We start from the raw sequence: 21,594 nt of genomic DNA on the forward strand, positions 1-21,594 counted from the left end.
GTCCCTGGGCATCACTCCATCCTCTGCCTTGTCCTGGCCCTGAGCAGAGCCCAGCTTGGCCCCAAGGGCTGGTGAGTGAGACTAAGCCTGACACAACTCACCACTGAGGGTAAACGTTGCTTGCTCTTTCCTTAACAGGGGCTGTAAATCACTCAGCAGGCAGCTAGGAGCAAGTAGAAGGGAAATACTTAATTTGCCTTAGCATAAGGAAGTTAACCTAGAGCAGAAAAAAAGGCTGCAGAGAGGGAAATGGGACTGCCTTGAGCTTGGGGACAGGGGGGGTGTCACACTGCTGTCGGCCTAACCAGGCCAGCCTTCAGGCATGTTGTGTTGAGCACCTTCCAGAAGGTGGAAGGGCTTGTCTCTGCTGTCTCTGCCCTCCCTGAGGTGAGGGATACTGGGCACACCCGTGTGCCTCGTGTCTGACAGCCAGGAAAACTGCTATGGCTGGGTGAGCCTCTGCTCCAGCTATCTCCAGCTCCCACCCCAACACTTCCCTTTGGAGGGCAGGAAAAAACCTTCCTGGACCTCTGAGAACAGCCAAGGAGACAGGAGAGTCCCATGGCAGTTACAGAAAGGAGTGAGGTGCAAATTGGCACAAAGGCCATGGGAAGCACAAACTCACGCAGGCACGGGAAGCACTGACTTAAACTGCAGCCTCTAACAATGTGTCTCCAAAAAGAGTGGGACCCCAGTGGCTTTGCTGCAGCAGCTCCTCACACCCTCCCAGAGTGCAGCTCAGGCCGTGCACACGCTCTCATTGCCCCACGCTGCCATTGCAAAGCACTAGGGCTTAGGCAGGGTAGAAGCTGTCAGGGCTGTGCAGAGGCTCAGCGGCAGCTCCTCTGGGCACAGCATAGCTTGGCCTCCCTGGCCCTCCCTACACACACAGACCCTCCTCTCGGAGCCAGCCCAGGGCATGAGGACAAGCAAACCCCTTGGTCTGCCTTTCAGTGTTAAAGCAGCAACTGCTGGTTCTCTGGAGGGACAAAAAGCACCAGGACACACTTTAACTTGGAACAAACGTTTTTTTAAAATTTATTTTATAGATCACAGCAGCCCGCGTGATCTTTGAATGCTGGTCAGAGAGATCACACCACCTCCTTTGCACAAAACTGACATAAACCCTCTTCCAGTCTCAGCTGTCCCCTTCATTGGGAGCACAAGGAATGGAGAAAAACTGCCTGGAGCTCCCCGCTCCCCTGGGAAGCGGAGGGCAGCGAAACCAGATGCAGTTTGATGCTGCTACAGAGCCAAAGACAAAGGACCCAGGCCCTGGTGCCCTCCTCAGCCACACTTCACACCCCTCACAATGCGGGTGCTATTAGTGTTGTAGCCACCTATAGTTCCTCCCTCGCCAGGAGAGTGCTGGTATTTAGGCACATAGCTTGGAAAAGACTGTCTGCCCTCCCCACTTCCAACCCGTGCTCAGGCCCCTGCAGTCTCTAAGGCGAAGTATCTTCATCTCCAAACCACATTCCTCACCTCTCCCACGCTGCTTAATGCTCTTGGAGTGCTGGTGCTGGCAGCAGGAGACACACTCTCCCCTCCCCAAGCCTGCCCAAAAGTCTCTCTCCCTTCCCCGAAAGCCTACCTCCCCTCATAAGGTGAACAGGAATGGACTCCACAGAGTGAGAAACAGGAACAACCTGCTGAGGAGGGATAGAAACCTGCCAGTCTCCAGCTAGTTACAATAAAAGTCCTTCATTGGAGGAGGAAGCCCTCAAAGAAACCGAGGCTGACCGCACCTGCTGGGGAGAACAACGATTTGCTGAGGATGCCACCTCCTCCCCCAAAATGCTAGCATGCTCCCACAGCTCAACACAAGCTGGCAGAGGGTAACTCCTGTCCTCACTGGAGCTGAGGCAGGGTTAGAAGAGAGATCAAAATAAGTAGGGAATCGATCACTTGAACAACCCAGGGTTAAAAAAACATGGTAACAATATAGTTCAGACTGTCCTTGCAGGGCCCTCCTGGAGAAGCCAGAATAAGTCATTACAAAACCCCCACAACCTTAAAAAAAGTCAGAAAAATTACTTCCAAACCTGAAAGCACTTCTGTAAGTTTGGTACCACTCCATCATTGCCCTCTTTGTCCAAGAGGGGAGAAATCAAATCCTACCTCTGCCACGGCGCAACGTGGCTGCCGAGTTCCAGAAGTGATTTGGGAAATCTTGGAGGTAAACAACATCAAGGGAGGTCACTGTTTGCCTGGTGCCTCTGCTCCGAAGGTGTACTACGTGTTCTCTGTCCACGGAGGTGAGGAGGGTTTCTCTGGCTCCAGGGACGATGCGAGGGCTTCCCTGCTATAATACTGTCAGCTGTGCTGCCGCAGCCTTGAGAGGCTGCGTAGATTCGCTCCGATGAACACACAACAGGAAAAGCAGCACGATGGGAAGGGGAACAGGATGGGCAAGTGATTGCCCATTTAATCCTGTCTCTAATTCAAATCTTAAGTGCTATCAATGTATTTGACCAGAATATTTAGTATAGGATTCCTCAACTTAGCACCAAAACCTGATCTCTGATTCATTTACCTCTTAGGTCTCCCAACTAACAAACCTTCTCACCATCTCCTTCAAACCTCAGTCACTACAACATTAAATTAAACCCACTTAGAGATAGTTTGAGATGGAGAGAGTCCAGAAACGTATCTGGTACAGGGCCAGAGCGGTGAGGAACCAATGCCCTACGGAGCCATCCTAAGCAACGTGTTTTAACCTTTGCAAGTCTGAAATTTCAGGTGCTTGACAACCCCTGGATCTGTTAGAGGAGAGCAGCAAGTCCAGTGGACAGAATGGGGTGAGGGAGGAGGGAGGCAGCTAACTGGCTCTTGGCAGTTCTATCCAGACTCTCCTCTCATCTTCATGCACACAAAATATAATAAAAACTAATAAGAATAAAAACTAAGCCCATGATGTACAAAAATGTGTCAACGAGGGAAGAGGAAGGTGTCAGTTACTCAGTTCTGGGTGTCTCATCACCTTCATTAGCTTATAAATTATGCTCCTCTCCATTGCTTCCTTCAGGGAGGAGGGACGATTCTTCTGCAGCCAATCAGCTGGGATGGGTTTTGGTTTAAGCTGCTCTGGATCTTTTGGATAAGAAATGAAGGGAGGGGGAGGATTTCCTCAGTGGGAGGAGGAATAAGAAATTCAGCAGCCACTGGCAGGAGTCACACAGGCTCCCTGAGACTTCACTTTATGGCGCTGACCCCCACGTCGCCGGCCTCCTCCTCCAACTTTTGACTGTAAAACAAGAAGATTTGCTTTAGTGACCTCTCAATCAGAACATCAGCTCAGCGGGAGCTCAGATGGATCACACGCACGTCCCGACAGCGGGAGAGCAGCTGTGACTGATAACTTCCTCCCACCGCAGGAAGGAGATAAAGCAGACAGACACACCACAAAGGAAGGAGGACAGAGATACACCATGAAGTTCAACCCTTTGAGGTGGGGAGGACCCAATTTGCCAAGCGCTGCGTTCCCCTGAGAGTCAGCAGGTGCCATGGGGCCCAGCACATGGGGAACTGAGGTGTCGGACTCCCATGGCTTTGTGCAGAATGGAAGGAGAACCCCCTGCCCTCCCGCGGGGCTCTCTTGCAAGCCTGACCCCGTTCCCAGCCTCAGGCCAGCAAGCCCACCGTTCTATTTTAAAGCAGCCAAATACCTTATTGCCCTCACGGATGTGGGGCTCTTCATCCAGTGCAGGCTGAGGGGAAGCAGCAAGGAGAGAGAGGCAGAGGTAAGCAAGAACGAAGGCAACACAAACTCTCAGGGGGAGGGTCGAAACAAAGAGCAAGCTAGGAGCTCTACTTACAACCACAATGATGCTACAACAAGATGAGGAAGACATGGGGAATCAGTAAGAAGCCACAGGCGTATGCAAAGGGAGAGAAACCCTGCCAGAGGGACCTCTTTCAGCAGCCAGCTTGGCTCAAGAAGGCAAGGTTTGACCAAGGAAAACTACCACAGTTAAAATGAAAAGGGGGAACACTGACCAGGTCTCATGACAGAGTCAGTTCCAGAACCTGTCACTTACTAGATAAGTACACTAAAAGGAGCGGACCCGTGTAATAAAGCTGATAAATAGCTCCCAAAGCCTGCAGTTAGAAATGGTTTCTGTCCTTTTCAGAGCAGGAAGGCTAGGTGTCCTTCTTGAACAAGCTGAGCTGAGAGGTCCTATCCAACAAAACAACCAGGACAGACGTCTCCTGAAAGAGGTAAGCCTTTCATCCTCTCCTCCTCTTTGGACATCTCCATCCTCCCACCTTGGCAGACCTACGACTTAGGTTGTAATTTCTCTAATGTAGGGATGTTCTACCTCTCAGAGCGCAGACCCACTAGACCCTTCGCTACTTCAGCTACCAGATATATGGAGACATTTCTTCAGCATAAGCATCTTCAAGTAGCGAAAGAGGTTGCTGAGGGAGGTTGTGCAGCCTTCCTCCTCCTTGGTTTTCAAGACATGAATGGATAAAATCCTGAGCAACCTGGTGTCATCTCTCAGCAAATGCTACTTAGAGCAGGAGATTACACTAGACACTTCCTGAAGCACAACCCAATGTGTCCCAGAACCCTAAGCTGTCAGCTGCTGAAAGGTCAGCCAAGAGGAGACATTCAGTCACCAGGGAATTCTGATTTCTGCTGTGACACTACTTCTATTTCTATTTGTTTCTGCTCCACACTGAGTCCCAAGGCGAGTTCAAGAGTAGGAGGGGATAATGCTTGTGCTTCAGAGCACCCTCCCTCCAACAGATGAAGCCAGGATACAAACAGCTAGGACAGACGTGACTATCTTCCTCACTTACCAATGGTTGCAGGGCAGTAGGTGTCAGTGGCGCTGCGGCTGTTGAGGGGGCTTCATCCCCAGCTGATGGGCCTCCAGCCGCCACCCCAGCTGGGGGAACGCCATCCTCTCGTTTCGTAACAGCTCCCTTCTTGGTCGACTGCATCTTGATCTGCTGTGGCTTGGAGTTCATCGGGGAGTTATTGGTGGTCTGGAGTAACTGCAAATGGCAGAGGGAGAGACCGAAATCAGCACTGAAATAGCCAGGCCTATATGGCAAGGTTCAGTGTTGCTTTTTAACAAAAAGCTTTGAGAGAACTGGCACCAGCAGCCATCAGGGAGAGCAAGCAGCAGCAGCTCTTCAAAGTGCTCTGGGCCTCTTTCACACCAGCGAAGACCCAGCACACGACAGAGCACATCGCTCATGTGCAGCCCGCATCAGGGCTAACGCTTGTGATCGACGGGCGGCCTCTTCCCTCAATTTTCCAGAGCTACCTGGATTGTCCTGATGGCTTCTCAGCACCCCAAGTAGCTAATGGGGGAAAAAAAAACGAAGGTGGACTCTTCAGCCTTTACCTTAGTGATGGTACCCACAGCCTTGGTGCGGCCTTCACGGAAGACCAGACGCTGGTCTATATGCAGATACTCCGGGGTTTTAATGAAGCGGAAGTGCACCGTGGCCTTGTCGCCCGTCCGCAGGCAGTCCTTGTCCATGCTGAGAATCGTGGCTGTCTGACGGATGCTGCCACAATGCACTGCAAATGGAACACACAAAGGCTTTCAACAGCTGGTGCCAGTAGCAGAGTAAGCTTCAGGCAGACAGCTAAGGCAGCTCTTGCTACCCTAGAGCCAACAGCACCGAGACTGGAAAGTAAAAATCTGTTGTGTAGCAAAGGCCACAGGGGTCTCACTGTTGCCTTTGTTCAGGCCTCAGAAAGGAAACACATATAAGCTAGGACAGCTCCCCACGAGTGGAGACTTTTCAGAGGCATCCTCAGCAGAGCCCTACATACCAAGCGGGCAGGCCAGAGCACAGGACCTAAACTGAGTCTCTTGGTCAGCATTTGATGCTGAAGAACCTCTGCAGCATGGAGTTCTGGCTGAGGCACATTCCCAGTACACCTGGAGCCACACATCTCCTACAGCCTTTGCTACCCTCCTCTGTCAGCTCCCTCCCCACTCTCTAATGTATCACTGGGAAAGGTCAAAGCAGCAAGTACAGCTTATACCCAGGCCAACAGAGCCATCGGTGGGAAAACAATCTCAGGCTAGAGTGGATATAAGCTGTTACCACTGGGAAACAAAGATGAGACATCACCGAGACACGTACCCATGGCCTGGTATCGTGGGCTGATGGTGGTGGGGTGATGGAGCACCAGAATCTCTGCTTCAAACTCCCACGATGCTTGTGGATTCAGGCGAGGTGACACCATGACCATGCCCTTCCGGATGGACGAACGCTTGATCTAAACAGCAGAGACACAAAACCCCCTTGGTGTGATTCTCCTGGGAAGAAGTTTGCTTCTCTGGATGACTTCATACAGAATTTCCAGGGATTTCACAGATACTAGCTCATGCTCACCAAAAGGCAAAGCCAGAGCTGTTCAGCAATATGCAGTGATATCATGCAAAGGCTGCAAAAAGCAAGTTCAACTGAGGTTTCTAAGGAAGCTTTAGTTAGCATGCTGGGCATAGACACAGAAGTTTTAACTCACTGATCCTTTGAAAGGAAAACATACACCCTGTTTGCACATTACCTGAGCAGAGGGTCTCTCCAAAAGCACGATGCCTGTTTAAGGCTGAACACATTAAGTCAGGAATAGCTTAAACTGTATCCCCTTAAAATCAGTGCAGCTTCTACTGACAAGAACCTTTCACCAAAGGAATTGCATCACATTTTGCTAACTTTTAAACCCCAAATTACACAGCTGGTCCCACAAGTTGAGAAGAATAGTGTAAAAACCCTGCCTAGGCCACTAATGCAGCTGCAGCACAAGAGAAGACTTTTCTTGCAACGCCTCTGCTTGTTACACATCTCCAGCAGTGTTTCTGCCAGGTGGAGCAGCATAGGACCCACAGAGATTCTATAGGATTTTAAGGTGCTGTGAGATGAAGCAGCTGAGGGCTGCAGAAGCAGTCTGATTCCAGCTGAACTCCAGGAGCGCTCTAAAATTATGAGGGTGGTTCCTGTTCTGGAAACACAGAGGAAACACCTCACCTTTTTCAAAGCAAAGGAGGCAGTCTGGCCTCCCCGCACTTCTTTGACGGGCATCCTCTTGCGGTGGATGGACTTGACGGCAATAGGTAGGAAGTTGCCAAGGGGATCGGGCCCCAGCAGCAGGGTGTCATTTAGCTTGATCAGGCCTCTCAGTGTCGTCCCAGACACAACTGTTCCTACACCCTACACCAAAAAAGAAATGAGCACATGAGCAGAAGAGCTCCAGAACTTCCCTCTTGTAGGGAAGATGCCTTCTTCAACTTGAAAAAAGGAGCAAAAAATAATGCAAATACCAGGCCCCTTACCGGGACAGAGTAAGTATCATCTATCTGGAATTCTGCTGGCTCCTCTTCCCTGTAACTGGTCCGTGGAGACAAGAGATTAAGAAACATCTTCAGCAAATCTAGGTTCTCCCCAGTGACATTTGAAATCTGGAAAATCGGGCACATCCTGTGAAGGAAAATAGATGAAAAAGGAGTTAGTTTATCTCCCTGCCTGGAATTTGATGTGTAGGGAGACATCCAAAATCTTGGGACTGAATTGAATACATAGTGGTATGAAGGGAGAGCCTGGCAAGCAGTCAGATGCACAACACCCCATGTTTGAAAGCCTGCAACATTGTCTCTGCCTTCTAGTGACATTTGGGAATAGGTGTAAGGTTCCAGGCCTGAAGGAAGGCAAACACCCTATCTCCTGCAGACTGCCCAGAAGCAGCCTCTGATTTCTGTCTCAGAGAGGGGAACACAAGCAGGTCAATCTCAGAATCAACACATTCTTATGGAATCAACACACCACATGGCAGATGCAACCTTCACACATCTAGACAATGGGACTCTCTTTCTGAATCTTCTCACCCAGTCTCCAAAAGAGGACCGAAAGAGAAACGACTCTCCTCTACTCCCGTTACCTCTCTGAGCTGAAGTTGGAGGCTGTTACAATGACATCATCCTTGCTCTGAACCAGCACGGGAATCTTCCTGCACCCTGGGGACTTCAGCAGTCGCTGTAACAGCTTCAGGGTTTCTTAAAGGGTGAAATGAATATTGTTAGGGCAGCATCTCCCGCCTTTACAAATCGCTTTTGTGGGGTCTCTCCCCGAAGGGAGACTGGTGCTCTTGCCACAGATAGACAGGAGAAGATGGCTAAAGGTGCGTGAGTGAGACTGAGTTTGCTGCAACCCAGGTGGGACTTAGGAGCCATTTTCCATCTTCCATTTCATGCCAGCTAGCCTGCTGCCAAGCCACATCGTGTATGAACAGACGCGTTTGCATCTGCAAGTGCAATGCTGCAAAGTCGAGACTTTATAGCTACGAAGTAGATTTAAGCAGGGACAAAGTATTCCTCTTCCTTTAAAGGATTTTTCATACTGAATTAAATGAAAACCAGAAGTACTTGGGAATTGAAATATTGGAGAATATGTGAATTGACAAATCAATTTTGATCAAACAAACCTCAACACCCTCTCCTTGACAATTCACCTGCCCTCCAAAGTTAGAGAAACATAAAAGAGATAGAGATCACCAGACTGGGTCAGTCTAGGTGGACCAGATCCAAAAATAAATATTTTGGGACAAATCTCATGACTCCCAACTTTGACCTTTTGCTTCTTTTATGTTTTCTAAGTCTTGCAGGTATCAGGCAGCAGGTGCATTACCTGATGCACCAGCATCAGCCTCCTGCAAGGTGCCTAATGATAAATTAAGGGAATTAAAAAAAAAAAAGGCTAGAAGAGCAAATAACTTATATCCTGCAACTGTCATCCAATTAGATGGTTTTTGTGAACAAATGATTGTCTATGGGAAAGTAATGTTTTGGATACAGAAACACAAACATCTAATCATGCCATCTGCTCTTCACAGATACACTTGAGCCAAATCTTGTGTCTATTTAATTTAAACAGAACATGACACAGGACTGGCTTCTCCCAAGAGCATCTCTTCTCTCCTCACCCCGAGCCAAACATTCTCCTTCCTTCCTTCCCAGTGATTATCTTATGGTCAGGTCTTACATTGCCAAACATCTAATATAGAGACATTGAGGTTGTCTTCTGAGCACAGGTGTCTGTTTACCCGAAACACATTTAGGTTTCTGACAATAATGAACTAACCACAGACAGCACCAGGAGCATCTGCATTCCTGATTCTCAGGACTGATTATCAAAACAAATAATCATTGCTCCAATTAACCACAGAGTGTTCCGGAAGGCGTGAGAAACGCATCAAAAGGCTTTTAAAGGTGAGAGCTGGACAGAGCTTGAGAAAACATCAAGCATGGGTTAAAGGGACACTGCTGGGGTTAGCAGTGCTGCTTTAACTGCTGCTGAGCAAAAAAGTCACTCGCCCCTGCTGCTCGCTGCCGCCCCTGCTTGTGTCTAGTCCAACAGCCCACATATGCAGCTGCTCTGAACCACGATGCATGAAGTGCTCGTTGGTTGCTCAGAGAGAGGAAGGAGCTGCTGCAGCTATCCCAGCCGCTGGGACAGACGGTTGTCTGAGCAGTGCCCAGGTGAGCAGGATGTAACAAGCAGCTGCCCCTTCACCTAACGCCTGCTGGAGAACAGCTTTGATCGTAGCTTAAGATCACAAACTGTGGGCTAAGTGGCTTTCAAGAGGACTTCCAGGTTTAAACCCCCAGAGAGAAAGCAAAGCCACAACCCCAAAGGTTTGCTTCTCCCCTTAGAGCTCAATTAAGCAAAACCCTGTAGGCAACACTCTGGGGTTGCCCAGCTGAGTTCCCCAACTTGGGTAATTTTGAGACAGTGACTAAGAGTGAACAGCCAGCAAAGTGGGCAAGGGAACAGGACACACTTCTGGAAGGTGTTGAAGATGCAGTCAAAACCAGATAACGCAGCTTTACTCCAGCAGTAATTCCTCAACCCAAGCAGAGGACAATAGCACACACAGAGGTAAGAAACAGCCCTGAAGAGAGCTTGTAGGACTCACCTTGCAGGATGTTGGCAGGGCACATGTCGATCTTGGTCACCACAACAAAGACAGGAACGTTAAGTGCAAGTGCCAGGCCTAAGTGCTCCTTGGTCATTCCAACAATCCCAGCGTTGCTGCCAACCTACATGAGGGATACAAGATACGGGGTCATAAATGTTCCTCCTGTGGTGAGCTGGGTTATAGAGGTCTTGTGCCAGTCACGCAGTAGGCTGTGAATACGTTGTGGATGCTCATTTCAAATGCTGTTGGACACTGGCTAAGGACTTGTTTCTCTTCAGCTTTAACAAGGTTTTCTACAACTTAGGAATCTTCCCATTTTTGAGAATCACACACCTTGTGCCTGTCTGGGACTGACAGTCCCGGGGCACTTGCCTCTGAGATGCCCACAGTGGCTTCTGCTCTCCACCTCTGGGAGATGCAGCCACCCTCTGCAACCGCACAGGGACTTAGCAACAGGGAAGAAGTTGAGGCTGCGAATGCTGCGATCAGCCCTGCTCCTGCTGGTACCATACATCTCTCTTGCCACCTACCATAAGCATGCAGAAGTCGGGTAAATGTCCGGTCATGCCGAAGACGGTGGTTTTCAGGTACTTTTCATGACCAGCCAGGTCAATGAAAGTAATGACCTTGGTGGATTTCTCACAGATCTTTGTCCATTCCAAGCTGCCACCGTGGCTGTCGGGCTTGTTCACCACGTTGCCCTCACTGTCAAAGCCCAGAATGTCGTTGCCCACGCTGCTGGTGCGGCCTGACTCAATCTCATGCTTATGGCGGAAGAGCTTTTGCCGAGCGAAGCCTCGGCCGTTGTCTAGTTCGCCATGTGTCAAGACACCCAGCAACGTGCTCTTTCCTGCGTCCACATTGCCGACCACCGCTACCCTGGAGGGGAAAGGCAACAGAAGCCTGGTAAAACGTGATACACAAAGAAACAAACAAGCAATCAAAAAACCCCTGAGCACCCCTGTTATAGCAAATAACTAGCTTTTTCTGCCTAACCTTCAACCAGAGATTCAAAAACGTTAAGACTTTCACAAGCAGAGCAGAGATTCCTTCACAGTTATTAGTTAACAGCAGAGATCCCAGACTCTGGGGAGTCTGATGCAGAAAACTGTGGAAACGTGCCACTGGTGTCCAGAACAGAGTCAGCTGAACCCACCGCTGCTTGATGCCATATACAGTTCCTCTCTTCAACTCCTGGTCTCTGCAATCCAATATCTACACTGCATCAATTCAAAGGAAAGACTAAATCCCAACTTGGTCTAGAAGACTTCTGCCTTTCTCATATTCCTCATGTTGCAATAGCAGCAGGTGCTAGGGAGAGCACAGAAATCTAAACTGCTGTTCCTGAAAAGGCAAAGCCCAAACAACACCAAAACGTTTTAGGGGAAAACCCTCTCCTGCAGCAATCTCCTTTGTTGTATCTGATAAAAGGTGGCTGTTGGCAAATGTTGGAAATTCATTCCATCCAGGTCTGGGCAGCCTCTCAAGTCATGTTACACAAGCTATTATAGGTCCATTAAAAGGTGACTTGGATCATCACAGTCTTGGAATAGAATTGAGCCCTTAGTCAAAAGCATCGTGTTCCAGCAGCGTGCACTTCTGCACACACAGACACACGGGCACATGTGACTCTCTTCTACTGAGATTCCAGCCCACAAAAGATCCCCAAATTGTGAAGCTGTCACCCAGACAGCAACAGCCCTCAGCTAAACACCAGCACATCTCCACAAACAGTTTGTTCACAAAGGAGACGGCGGCGGCAACAACAACAAAAAGATGATTTAATTAGCAAGGAGTGGTCAAGCTCATTCCCCTTTGTTGGGTAGCTACAACACCCAGACTCCAATCAGCGTTGCTGGCTCAGCATCAGGGACTGCTCACAAGGTAAGAATGCAGCTGGGCTGCTGACTAACCCTGTCTCCACCCGGCTCCTCACCTGACCTCCAGGAAGTCGTTGTCACCCACACGTTTCCGAACAAGGTAGTCGCGCACCTTGCCCCCCGCCTCCTGGTGCTCCCGCAGGAGGATCACGTCTGCCTCGATCTGCTCGGCCATGCTCTTCAACGTGGCGTAAGACGCTTCCATGTCGGCCTCGCTCAGACCGTATTCAGTCCCATCTAGTGCGATGTTGAGGAGACAAAGGACAGTCAGTGAGCACCACCCTGCAACAGCCAGCAGCAACACCATTCTGCCCGGGACTTTCCCACCGATCGGGATTTATATGCGGGCTGGAGATGTCGGACACGTTAAACAGAATAAACACCCTTTGTCCAAAGTGAAAAAAGGGTGGTTTTCACTCCAATTCTTAAGAGAGACTAGAAAAGCACCACCTTTCATCTAGAGGGGTTTTCTGCACATTTTCTACAGGCAAATTCTTGGAGATCAGGAAGACAGACACTTTTCTTTCTACTGCCCTGACTTCACACGCTGCAGGTACCTCGTGTGCAATTCCCTTCAGTCAGATAAAGCGTCACCTCTCACACCGCAGTAAAGGGAAAAGCATTAACAGAACGAAAGCTCTGACTGAAATATCACCACAATTAACCAGTGAATGTGTGACCAATTTAAACAGTCAGCTTATTTTATAAAACCACATCCCAAGCGGATACTTCATGTGAGCCCGGCCTGCGCAGCAGTTTCTTTAGCCCCCACATACTCCAGTTTAAACAATGTTTTTGGCATGTCTTGCTGACTTGGAAGAAATGTTGACGGCACACGAGACCAGAAAAAAACCAAGGAGGCACTTCTGCCTCTGAGCAGCCCACCCAAGCAAAGAGCTGACAGTCAGAGCATGCCAGTGGTGACTATCTAGACAGTTTAAAGGCCACCACAGCTCTCAGCTTCTCTCCCTACGCAGGGGCTGAGAAGCCCCACAGATTTCAAGCCAGAATCTCCTCTGTGGATAAAAAAAGAAAGACAACAAACAAAGGTGGAGAGCCAAATAGCACTGGGATGACCAAAGCTATGGCTGCGTGCGCGTTCATATGCACGGCTGACTCATCAGCTGGTAAGCTGTAACTGCAGTTTGCATGGGCTAATCAGCATTTTAACTACTGCACAGCTCTACAACAAGTAGAGTTGCTGGGTGATTTCCAACCTAAGCTGGCTGAGGAGCTGTTGAGATGGTGGGGAAAACAGAAAGCACCACGTCTGGGGTCCTGGGGCATAGAAGGGGGAATGAGAAGTAGGAGACAAGATAAGAGCCAAGGGAAAAGGGAAGGGTGACTACTGAAGCAGTGAGCCACCTGGCAGTCTTCACTCGCTCTGAGTCATCTGAGCTGGGTACCCATGATGATCAAAATGATAGACACTCAAAACGAATAAGGGATGGTGGCAGGATGATCAAGATTTATTTTCAGTTGGCTACTGCTTCAGATTTACAGAAAAGATCCCCATCTCCCTCAACTATGCAGTCATCCAAAACAAAGAACCTTTAGCTCATATTTTAAAAGATGAATGCCTACTTCTAAGTATACTGTTGTAACAACAACCAGTTAACACCCTCACAAGGTATCTTAGGAGCCTGACTAGCTACTAGCGTCCCCTGCAGATGTGGTTATCCCAAACACCAAGGATTCATACTACACACCAGAAACTCACCTGGACAGAAGAGCACGATCCCTGTGATACCAGCTGCATGACAAGTGGTCACTTAATCCTGACTTCCGTCAGCTGCTTTACCAAGAAAGCCCAAAAAGCACCCAGCTCTGGGGTGACACAACTCTCTACCCACCATTATCTCAGCCAAACCTGACCCTGACAACATGACTCTCCTATTCTTCCTCAAATGCAGTTAACTAGCAGAAGGCCTGGACGTAACAACTTGCTAGCCAGCAGATCTCTACAACACTTGAAATCTGCCTTTAGCCCTACAATAGCCATAAACTTTTTCATATCTAAAAAAAATTAATTTCAATTTCAAAGCAAGGCCACGCTCAGTATTAGCTTACCAGAAACAGATGCAAATGCTCAAGTTGTGGAAAAGAACAAAGGTAACCCATGCTAACTGCTAAAATCTGCAAAGGCAAACAAACAACTGCAGTCACACCCGAGTTAATGTGACAATAAAGGCCTCAGGCTGAGACAAGGAAAACCTTTCTCTCTCAGACACCCACAATCAAACAAAGTCAGACAAGTATACTGTATATTTTCCCTATCTCAAGTATCTTAAAACTATTATTAAAATATTGTTATTTACAACGAAGAAGTGAACAGAACCAGACAGAACAAGACCTCCAGCAAACACTGAGGACATCTCTACCAAAACTGTTACTATTAATTTCAGATCCTTTGTCTTTTCCTGGTGTGACCACCCACGTGAAGTCTTGTTTCCAAAAAGAACCTGTATGATTTTATACAAAAAAATATGTTCAGCCCCACTAGATGAGGCAGTTTTATTGTAATATAATAATCTGACCCGCATGTTCTCCTATACTTTATGGAGGTTTCCAAGTTACTCTGGAGAAGCAAGTACTACCTTCAGTGGCAGCCCAGTTAGATGAAGTAGGTTTTTCTTATGATTTCAGTGTTGTTTGTTGGTTTCCTGACGAAGCTCTACTTACCTGATCCTTGACCAATGACATAGATGGTCTCCCCACATCCCTCATCAATTCTCTCTGACATCTGCCGGAGCAAACTGTCATACTGCTCTGAAGTTGGACTCACCATCACCAGCTGGAAAACAGATTAAATGTCCATTTGCAGATGTCAAGGAAGCAGTTTCAAAACCAGCTTCACTTATAAGGACAATCGGTCCACGTGCTTTATTGGAAGAGAAGGGCTCTTTTCAAGGACCACTTTCTAGTGGTTTAGTTTTGGGGTTTGGGGTTGCTGGTTTTTCTAAATCAGCTTTGCTGACAGCAATTTTCTTGTGACACTGCATGTTATTTTTCTGAGCTCAGAGTATTTATGTTGGAAGATATACTTCAAAGCCAAAAAGAATACCAACCATCTTATTTTGAAGTAACCAATGTTTAAAAGCCACATTGAAGTACTTCTCTGTAATACATCTTTCCATGCAAGGAAAACAGAAAGAGGAGGAGATATTTTCTCCAAAGAAATTCCTTGGCTGGGTACTCCACAGTCTCTGCTGCACAGAGTGCTGCCACTCCTCCAAAGCACAACAGGGCAACCATCAGGAGCCAGTCAGGCTTCCCTGCAGCACACACCTAGAGCACTTCCTAAGCCTTTTGCATACTTGATCTCCCCTTTCGTTTTCTGAGGGGGGCAGAGACAACACAAGCAAATATTATTTTCAAACTCCTAACAAAACTTGAGGGACTTAAGCAGCAGATATGCAGAGCAGTTTCTGTGAGTGTATGTGGACATTTCGCCAATGAAGAGCTGCAGTTTTGCAAGCTGGCAGCTGTGTTACCAACAAGCTCTGACTGCAGTTACTGCAACAACCACAACTTCCTTCGCCTTTCCCTGCAGAGGCATCAAAGGAAGGAAAATGTAGACAAACAAAGCAGAAAATGAGGACAAGAAGACCGTGCTTGAGGAAGGACTTTTCATAGAGCCACTGCGCGTGTGGCCATGGCTACAGTGTAGTGCCATTTCTGGCAAAAACCTGTGTCACACACACAGTGCAGCTGAAGACACTGGCACAGAGCGGTCACCACGGTGGCACAGCAGTGACAAACCAAAGAGACCTTCATCACCCATTCAGGACTGAACAGCTACCTGCTCTCTAGCTGCCTCCGTGATTGCACATCTGTTGGCGGCTGAGCATCCTGGCACAGCAGCTGCAGTGCTGATGAGATACACATCGCTGTTAAAAACTCACTTCTAAGTAAGAGTTGTAAAGGCTCTCACCTACTGATAGCCCTGGGGGTAGGCATGCCAGTGCCACAGTACAAGACTCGGTGAAATCCATACTCCCACTAGTAGTCCTTACACACAGGGTACAGAATCGCGCCCAGACAGACGTACTGCTCTTCCCTATGCACTCAGGCCAGTCTGAAACCTGTGCTAGATTTTGCCTAAAACATTTGGTTTACGGCCGTTCACAGTGGTTACATCTCCCAAGTCTGCTCGACACTCCATTAACAGGGCCTGACCTGCTAGCATGGCTACAACACATGCACTTGAGGAGGAATTACCCTTACCAACTACTACTACTACTACTACTGCATAGGTGAAAACCTTGATGAGAAACCCAGGTTGTAAAGGAACTGAAAAGCTCACAACTAATGCTTAAGCATTAGAACTGCAGCGATGCATGCATCTGGAAATCTACAGCACAGACAGGAAGTGCTGGTTAGAAGGTTTCAGCAGCCAAAGCAACGCTGTCCTCAAATGCTAAGGTCATGCACAGCACCTCTGTGTCTGCAAGGGCCAGACAGCTACGAGAGAGAAAATCATCTTCCTGCACCTACTTCAGATGTGTGCCCTACCTAAGGCTCTGAACTACCTGGCACAGTCTGCAAAGGGCAGCAAACCACTCTGATCTGGAAGGCCACGCAGTCTTTCTGCTCCATGCTATAAATGGTTAAGTTTTGGTTTTATTAGTCATTATTTTGGTTTCATTTTCTTCTTAAAGGAGACCAGTGGATGTAAATGTAACAAGAAGGAAACTGGCAACTGTTGAGAGGCTCAACTATGACAGGAATAGAAAACTGTGCGTTGATGTGTAGGGCTTGTTTTGCCCAGTGAGCACTTTCAAGAATTCTTGGAAGCACAGCAGACAGGGTCACTGTTTAGGCTAGTGCTCCAGCACACTCAGGAAGATCTCCTAAACACACTCTTATGCTCATAAAGATTGATAAAGTAACAGAGGCCACCAGTGTAGCAGCGTGCTAACTTTGGTTTCTTCAAGCCTCACCACCAGCTTCATTGTTCAAAGAGTTCAAGAGCTTCAGCATCACGAGTGGGCAGGGTGCTGTCTAAAGTACCAGGGAACATTTCAGCTGAACAGCTGCTGCAGCCCTTCACCATGGTGCCACACAGAAGGGCTGGGGGTTCAAGCACTGCAGTAGCCACACACATCAGCTCAAAACACTGTTCCACCACCCTGCTGCTTTCCCTGTCATGCAAAGGCGCTGCTGAAGGGTGTTCCAGTGGTAGACTGCCTCCAAAGCCTACCCTGGGGCTGGTGAAGCTCACAGCTGATGCAATATAGTGGGATTTCAAGAGAAGGATGTGTTGAACAAGTAGCAGCTCTCACAGATCACACTTTTCCAACACTGTTCAGTACTTCCAACAGCTGCTTCAGCAGCCTGCAGCCCCCAGCCAATGTGGCAGCTCGCAGGTCACTGCAAGACTTTCCTTGCTGTTCTGAAGATCTCCTTAACTAGCTTCCTGGACAATGGGAGCCTGTTCTTCATCGTTTCCATGGTCAGAGAGAGGCCCTTCATCTTGGCTTCTCTGCTGTTTTTGCTCTTCACCTTTGGGCAATCCCCTCTGCGCTTGCATTACATGTTCTTGTTTTTCAGAGGTTTTCACAAAGTCAAAAAGTTCCACTTCTGTCCTTTCCACTTCGCCAGGCATTATGCAGTTGAACAGCAGGAGCCACGTGTGTCTTGCAACCTCGGATTTCCTACAGGGCAAAAAAGTAACACCCAGTTATCACTTTATCCTCATGACAGTGGAAAGAAACACATCTCTCAAGTATGAGATCTCATTTCTGAAGTCCATTCCCAAGCCTTTGGGGAGAGGCAGCTTTTCCCAACTTCCCTCTGATCAGCAGTGGGACTAACATACGCTGGAGGTGGGCAAAGGCTGCAGCTGTCTGATCTCTCTCCAGGGAAAACGTTCTGTGCTGTTCCATGGCAAGCAGCAGGCCCTAGTGTTAATTAACAGCAAGTTCACGACACCTGTGAGATCGAGTTGTGGTGAAATCAGCACTGCTACAGTGCTACAAAAGGAGCATCCCATATCCATGAGGCAGACAAGCTATAAAGATTAAGGGCAAACCAAATACTACGCGGGACGCGGTGCTGCTCTTTATCAGAGCAACATGGCCGGGTGTTTCGCACGGCTGGAGAGCCACCACCAGCCACCAGCAAGTCAGGGCACAGGCACCATCTGGAATGTTGTATTTTGCTTTCTATTTCCTCTGGACACAGATAGTTCAAGCGCCACTAATGGTCTGTTGTCCATGTAGATGTAATCTAAGTATCATCCTGCTGTGATATGGTTTTGACCTGAAAGATGATTACTACAGCAGCGTGTTAGCACTGAAGGGAAAGCAAGCACCCACGAAGACCTACAAGGTACAGAACTGTGTGCTTGACAACTGAATCCCAAAGCTGACAAGGGGCACTTGACAACTGAATCCCAAAGCGTTCTTCTCTACAAAGAGCACACCTTGCAGTGAACACACTGGGGGAGGACTGGGAGAAAAGTATGTAACACAGCAAGTGGGTGGGTCAGACCAGGATGTAAGTAGCAACTAGCAAACAAACTGACTGCAGCGGGAATCACCATTTTAAGCAGGAATTGGAGGGCAGTAATTCAGGTGGGAAGACAGAAAAGATGGGGGGATTGGAGCAGGTGGGGTCAGGTTAGCTACTGCATTCTCACCATATGGGATTGCTGCTTTGAACACACAGCGGAGGACTAACTTGGAGAGATGGGGCAGAGCTCATAGTCTTAGCTCTCATCCACGATGGGGGTGAATGAAAGGTCTAGGGAAAAGAGAGCAGGTGTACACTGCTGTGTGAAAAATAACTCGTAATAAAGGTTAAAAAAATGCTTACCGATCGCCTCCATAGCGTCTGCAGCTTTCTAGGAACGGAAGACAGGCTGTCAACACAAATGGACATTGTAGAAGAAACACTCCCTCTTCGTCAGAGTTTTGGTCAGGTTCCCAGCTGTCAAGAATCAGTGACACAGCTCTCGGTGTCCTCCTGTGCCCTCTTCTACATCAGCGATGTCCAAGACAAAGCACGGATCGATATTGGCATCCTGCATCAAAATCTTGTCCAGCTCATTAAGACACAAACAGGTGACTCGATAGATACTGCAGGTTTCATTTCTGTCCTTTACTTTCTTATAAGACAACTTCAAACATTCACTGTAATACAGCACCACATCGTAAAATATCCGGTCATCCCCTCGAAACCAAATGTTTCTACACTCACACACCACAATTCTTCTCTCTCCATTTCTCCACAGAGGGCAAGAAATATCCAGGGCTTTGGAACAAAGCCAGCTGGAAGCATGAAGAGGAGGGATGGCAGAAAACCAGGAGGAATCACCATCTATGCTGACTTCTGGATCACAAAATTACAAATGGACTGAACTGAGTTTTTGAGAGACTTTAGGCTCGGAGATGTCATCACAATACATCAAACCCTTGGCAGCAAAACTCGTATAGTTAAAGAGATCGGCCAATTGGGAAAACAGAAGACTGTAGGAAGGCAGCTAATAATAATAGTCTGTGTCAGGCTCTGGCACACACATATTACTATGAGATACCTTCCTGCAAGGTGGAAGCGTGAACAGATTCAGTCAGTAACAAGACCACCAGACAGTTCTGTCACTTGGATCCTAGAAAGGAACTGCACAAGGTGAACAAACCTTGACTTAACCCGGTTCGTGAGAGTAAGGCGTCCTTGTCCCTGAGCCCTTACGTTCAAAAGTTACAAGCTCTGACCTGCTTTTAAGATTGTGAAGAAAGCCCCAGGAACTAGTATGACTGGCAGCAGAGATAACTACAGGGAACCCACACGGAGGAAAAACGTTAGCGAGACACGAAAGCAGCTGTCAGCTTCAGACCCTGCAACACCCCGAGCGGATGCAGCACCCCGCTGCAGGCACTTCCCTGAGGAGCCGAGGAGGGAAGGAGCAGGGCGGATGAGGAGCCGGCACCCTCCCTTCCCGGACAGGGCACAGCTCGCTCTCGGCTGTTCGGAGCTCAACTTCCCTGCGCTCCTCCCAGCCGCCTCCCCACCGTGCCGGGCTCTGCCACGCAGCCCTTCGCGCCCGGCAGATGTCGGGGCGAGGGGGGAACCTCCCCGGGCCCCAACTCCAACCGCGGGGAAGCCCCGGGCAGACACCGCCAGCCCGGCTGAGGCCGCCGCCCCCCGCCCCAGCCCCTCGCTTTCCTGAGGGGAGGGGAAAGGCGAAGGGAGGGACCGGCCCCGGCTGTCGGGCCGGCTCCGGCTGACGAGCCGCCGCGCTCCGGCTGGGCCGGGGGCGAGCGGCCCCGCGGACGAGGCTGCCGGCGGGGAGAGGACAGCGCGGGGGCCGGCGGGGCGATGGCGCTCGCCACCGCCCGCTCCCCGGCCAGGCCTACCTTACTGGTGAGGTCGATCTCGGGCTCGCCATTGCGCGCCTCGCCGTCCTCGGCGTCGAAGGCGGCGCGGAGGGGACAGGCGGCAGCAGCTACGCGAGGGCCTCCGCCCGGGGAGCCGGGCTCCGGCGCGAACATGCAGGCCGGTACCGGGGAGCCCCCCATCGGCGATCGGCTCCGCTCTGCCGCCGCCATCTTCCCTGCCCCGGCCCTCCTCCCCACCCCCTCCGCTCCCCGCGCCCGCCTCTCCGGCCCGGGAGGCGCGGCGGCCCCGCCCACGGCCCGCCAGGGCAGCGCCACCCAATCGCTGGCCGAGGACCGGGGCAATTAGCCTGTAGCCATGACGACGGCAGGCGGTGTAATTGCTATTCACGAGGGGGACCACGCCCCCGCCAAGCGCGCGAAGCCAATGGGGGAACCACTGCCAGCTCGGCTCGTTTTCTATATATACACTCACAACAAGAGCCCGCCGGACGTGCCCGGCGCTTCCTACCCAATAGGAGAGCAGATCTACGTTACAAACAACCTTAAGGGCCAATCAAGTAAGAAGACTCGGGAGATTGGGTGGGACTGAGGAGCTGCCACGAATAGATAGGGGCCGCCCTTGTGGGCGGGCACTCTCTCGGGCCAGCCAATGAAAAAGAGGACGTTTTTAACGGGCAGCTGTGCAAGCAAATGGGACGAAGAGCAGTGTCTCCCTTCAAGCGGTAGGTACGGCGGTTTCAGCCGGGTGTTGCGCTGAGGTGACGGGTCTCACCGGTAAAGCGGGGTCGCCGCCTCCTCATACCTGACAGGAAAATCCCTGACAGAAAGCCTCTCCGCCGCCTCACCTGCTCGCTGTGCGAGCCCGCGGCGCCCACACCGCTCGGGGAACAGGCCGGCGGAGGAGAAAAAAGCCCGGTTGCTGAGAGGCTCCGCGGGCTGGCAGGTGACCCGCCCTTACCCCTCCACCTCAGGCGACGGGCGAGCTGCCCGCCCTTGTTCCTCCGCCGGGCCTCGCGCCCGCCGCTCAACCGCCACGGGCTCCATCCGCCTTGGCGCGGAGCTCAGCTCTGGGGTGGGGTTCATGTTTAATTCAGCAGGCGGTAAACCGCTTCAGTTGCTCCGGCTCGTTTATCGCGGCGGGAGTCTCGGCGCTCTCGTTAATTAAGCGGGCGAGAAGGGAAATTGAAGATCAGGGAAACGAGCGCGCCTGAGGTCACGCAGCAAATGGCGGGGGGTAGCGGGGGAGGGGGAGAGGTAAAGCGAGCCCGGCGCGCTACTGAAAGCAGGCACGGTTCCTTCCCGGCCCCGCTTCGCTTCTCCCCACGCCCCAGCAGCAAACCCATCCCCGTCCCCCTCTCCACTCCCCCCTCCCCGGCGCCGCTTTCTTTCTCCTTCTTCGGCCCGCCCGCCGCGCGCTGACGTC

At 50.1% G+C, this 21,594-nt stretch overlaps 1 protein-coding gene across 1 annotated transcript; it reads right to left on the reverse strand.

Annotated features, from left to right (window-relative positions):
• Positions 1 to 1,014: 1,014 nt before the first annotated feature.
• On the reverse strand, positions 1,015 to 20,390 carry GTPBP1 (GTP binding protein 1). Its single transcript, XM_084278688.1, has 12 exons — positions 20,190 to 20,390; positions 14,512 to 14,623; positions 11,886 to 12,066; positions 10,480 to 10,828; positions 9,947 to 10,070; positions 7,913 to 8,027; positions 7,311 to 7,455; positions 7,006 to 7,188; positions 6,118 to 6,253; positions 5,364 to 5,542; positions 4,810 to 5,007; positions 1,015 to 3,247 (listed from the first exon to the last, which is right to left on the reverse strand). Exons 1-12 carry the CDS (start codon positions 20,379 to 20,381, stop codon positions 3,155 to 3,157), a joined length of 2,007 nt encoding a protein of 668 aa, XP_084134814.1. The 5' UTR covers positions 20,382 to 20,390; the 3' UTR covers positions 1,015 to 3,154.
• Between the last annotated feature and the right edge of the window lie 1,204 nt (positions 20,391 to 21,594).

The sequence above is a fragment of the Gallinula chloropus genome (genome assembly GCF_964237585.1).
Source record: "Gallinula chloropus genome assembly, chromosome: 1".
NCBI lineage: Eukaryota > Metazoa > Chordata > Aves > Gruiformes > Rallidae > Gallinula > Gallinula chloropus.

What these genes read in the sequence shown, in the direction of transcription:
- GTPBP1 (XM_084278688.1), bottom strand. Translation starts at nt 20,381, where the DNA reads ATGGCGGCGGCAGAGCGGAGCCGATCGCCGATGGGGGGCTCCCCGGTA. An exon ending in TCCAACTTCAGCTCAGAGAG is followed by an intron (nt 7,456 to 7,912) that starts GTAACGGGAGTA and finishes TTTCCTTCACAG; the next exon opens with GATGTGCCCGATTTTCCAGA. An exon ending in CTACTGCCCTGCAACCATTG is followed by an intron (nt 3,248 to 4,809) that starts GTAAGTGAGGAA and finishes CTTGTTTTACAG; the next exon opens with TCAAAAGTTGGAGGAGGAGG.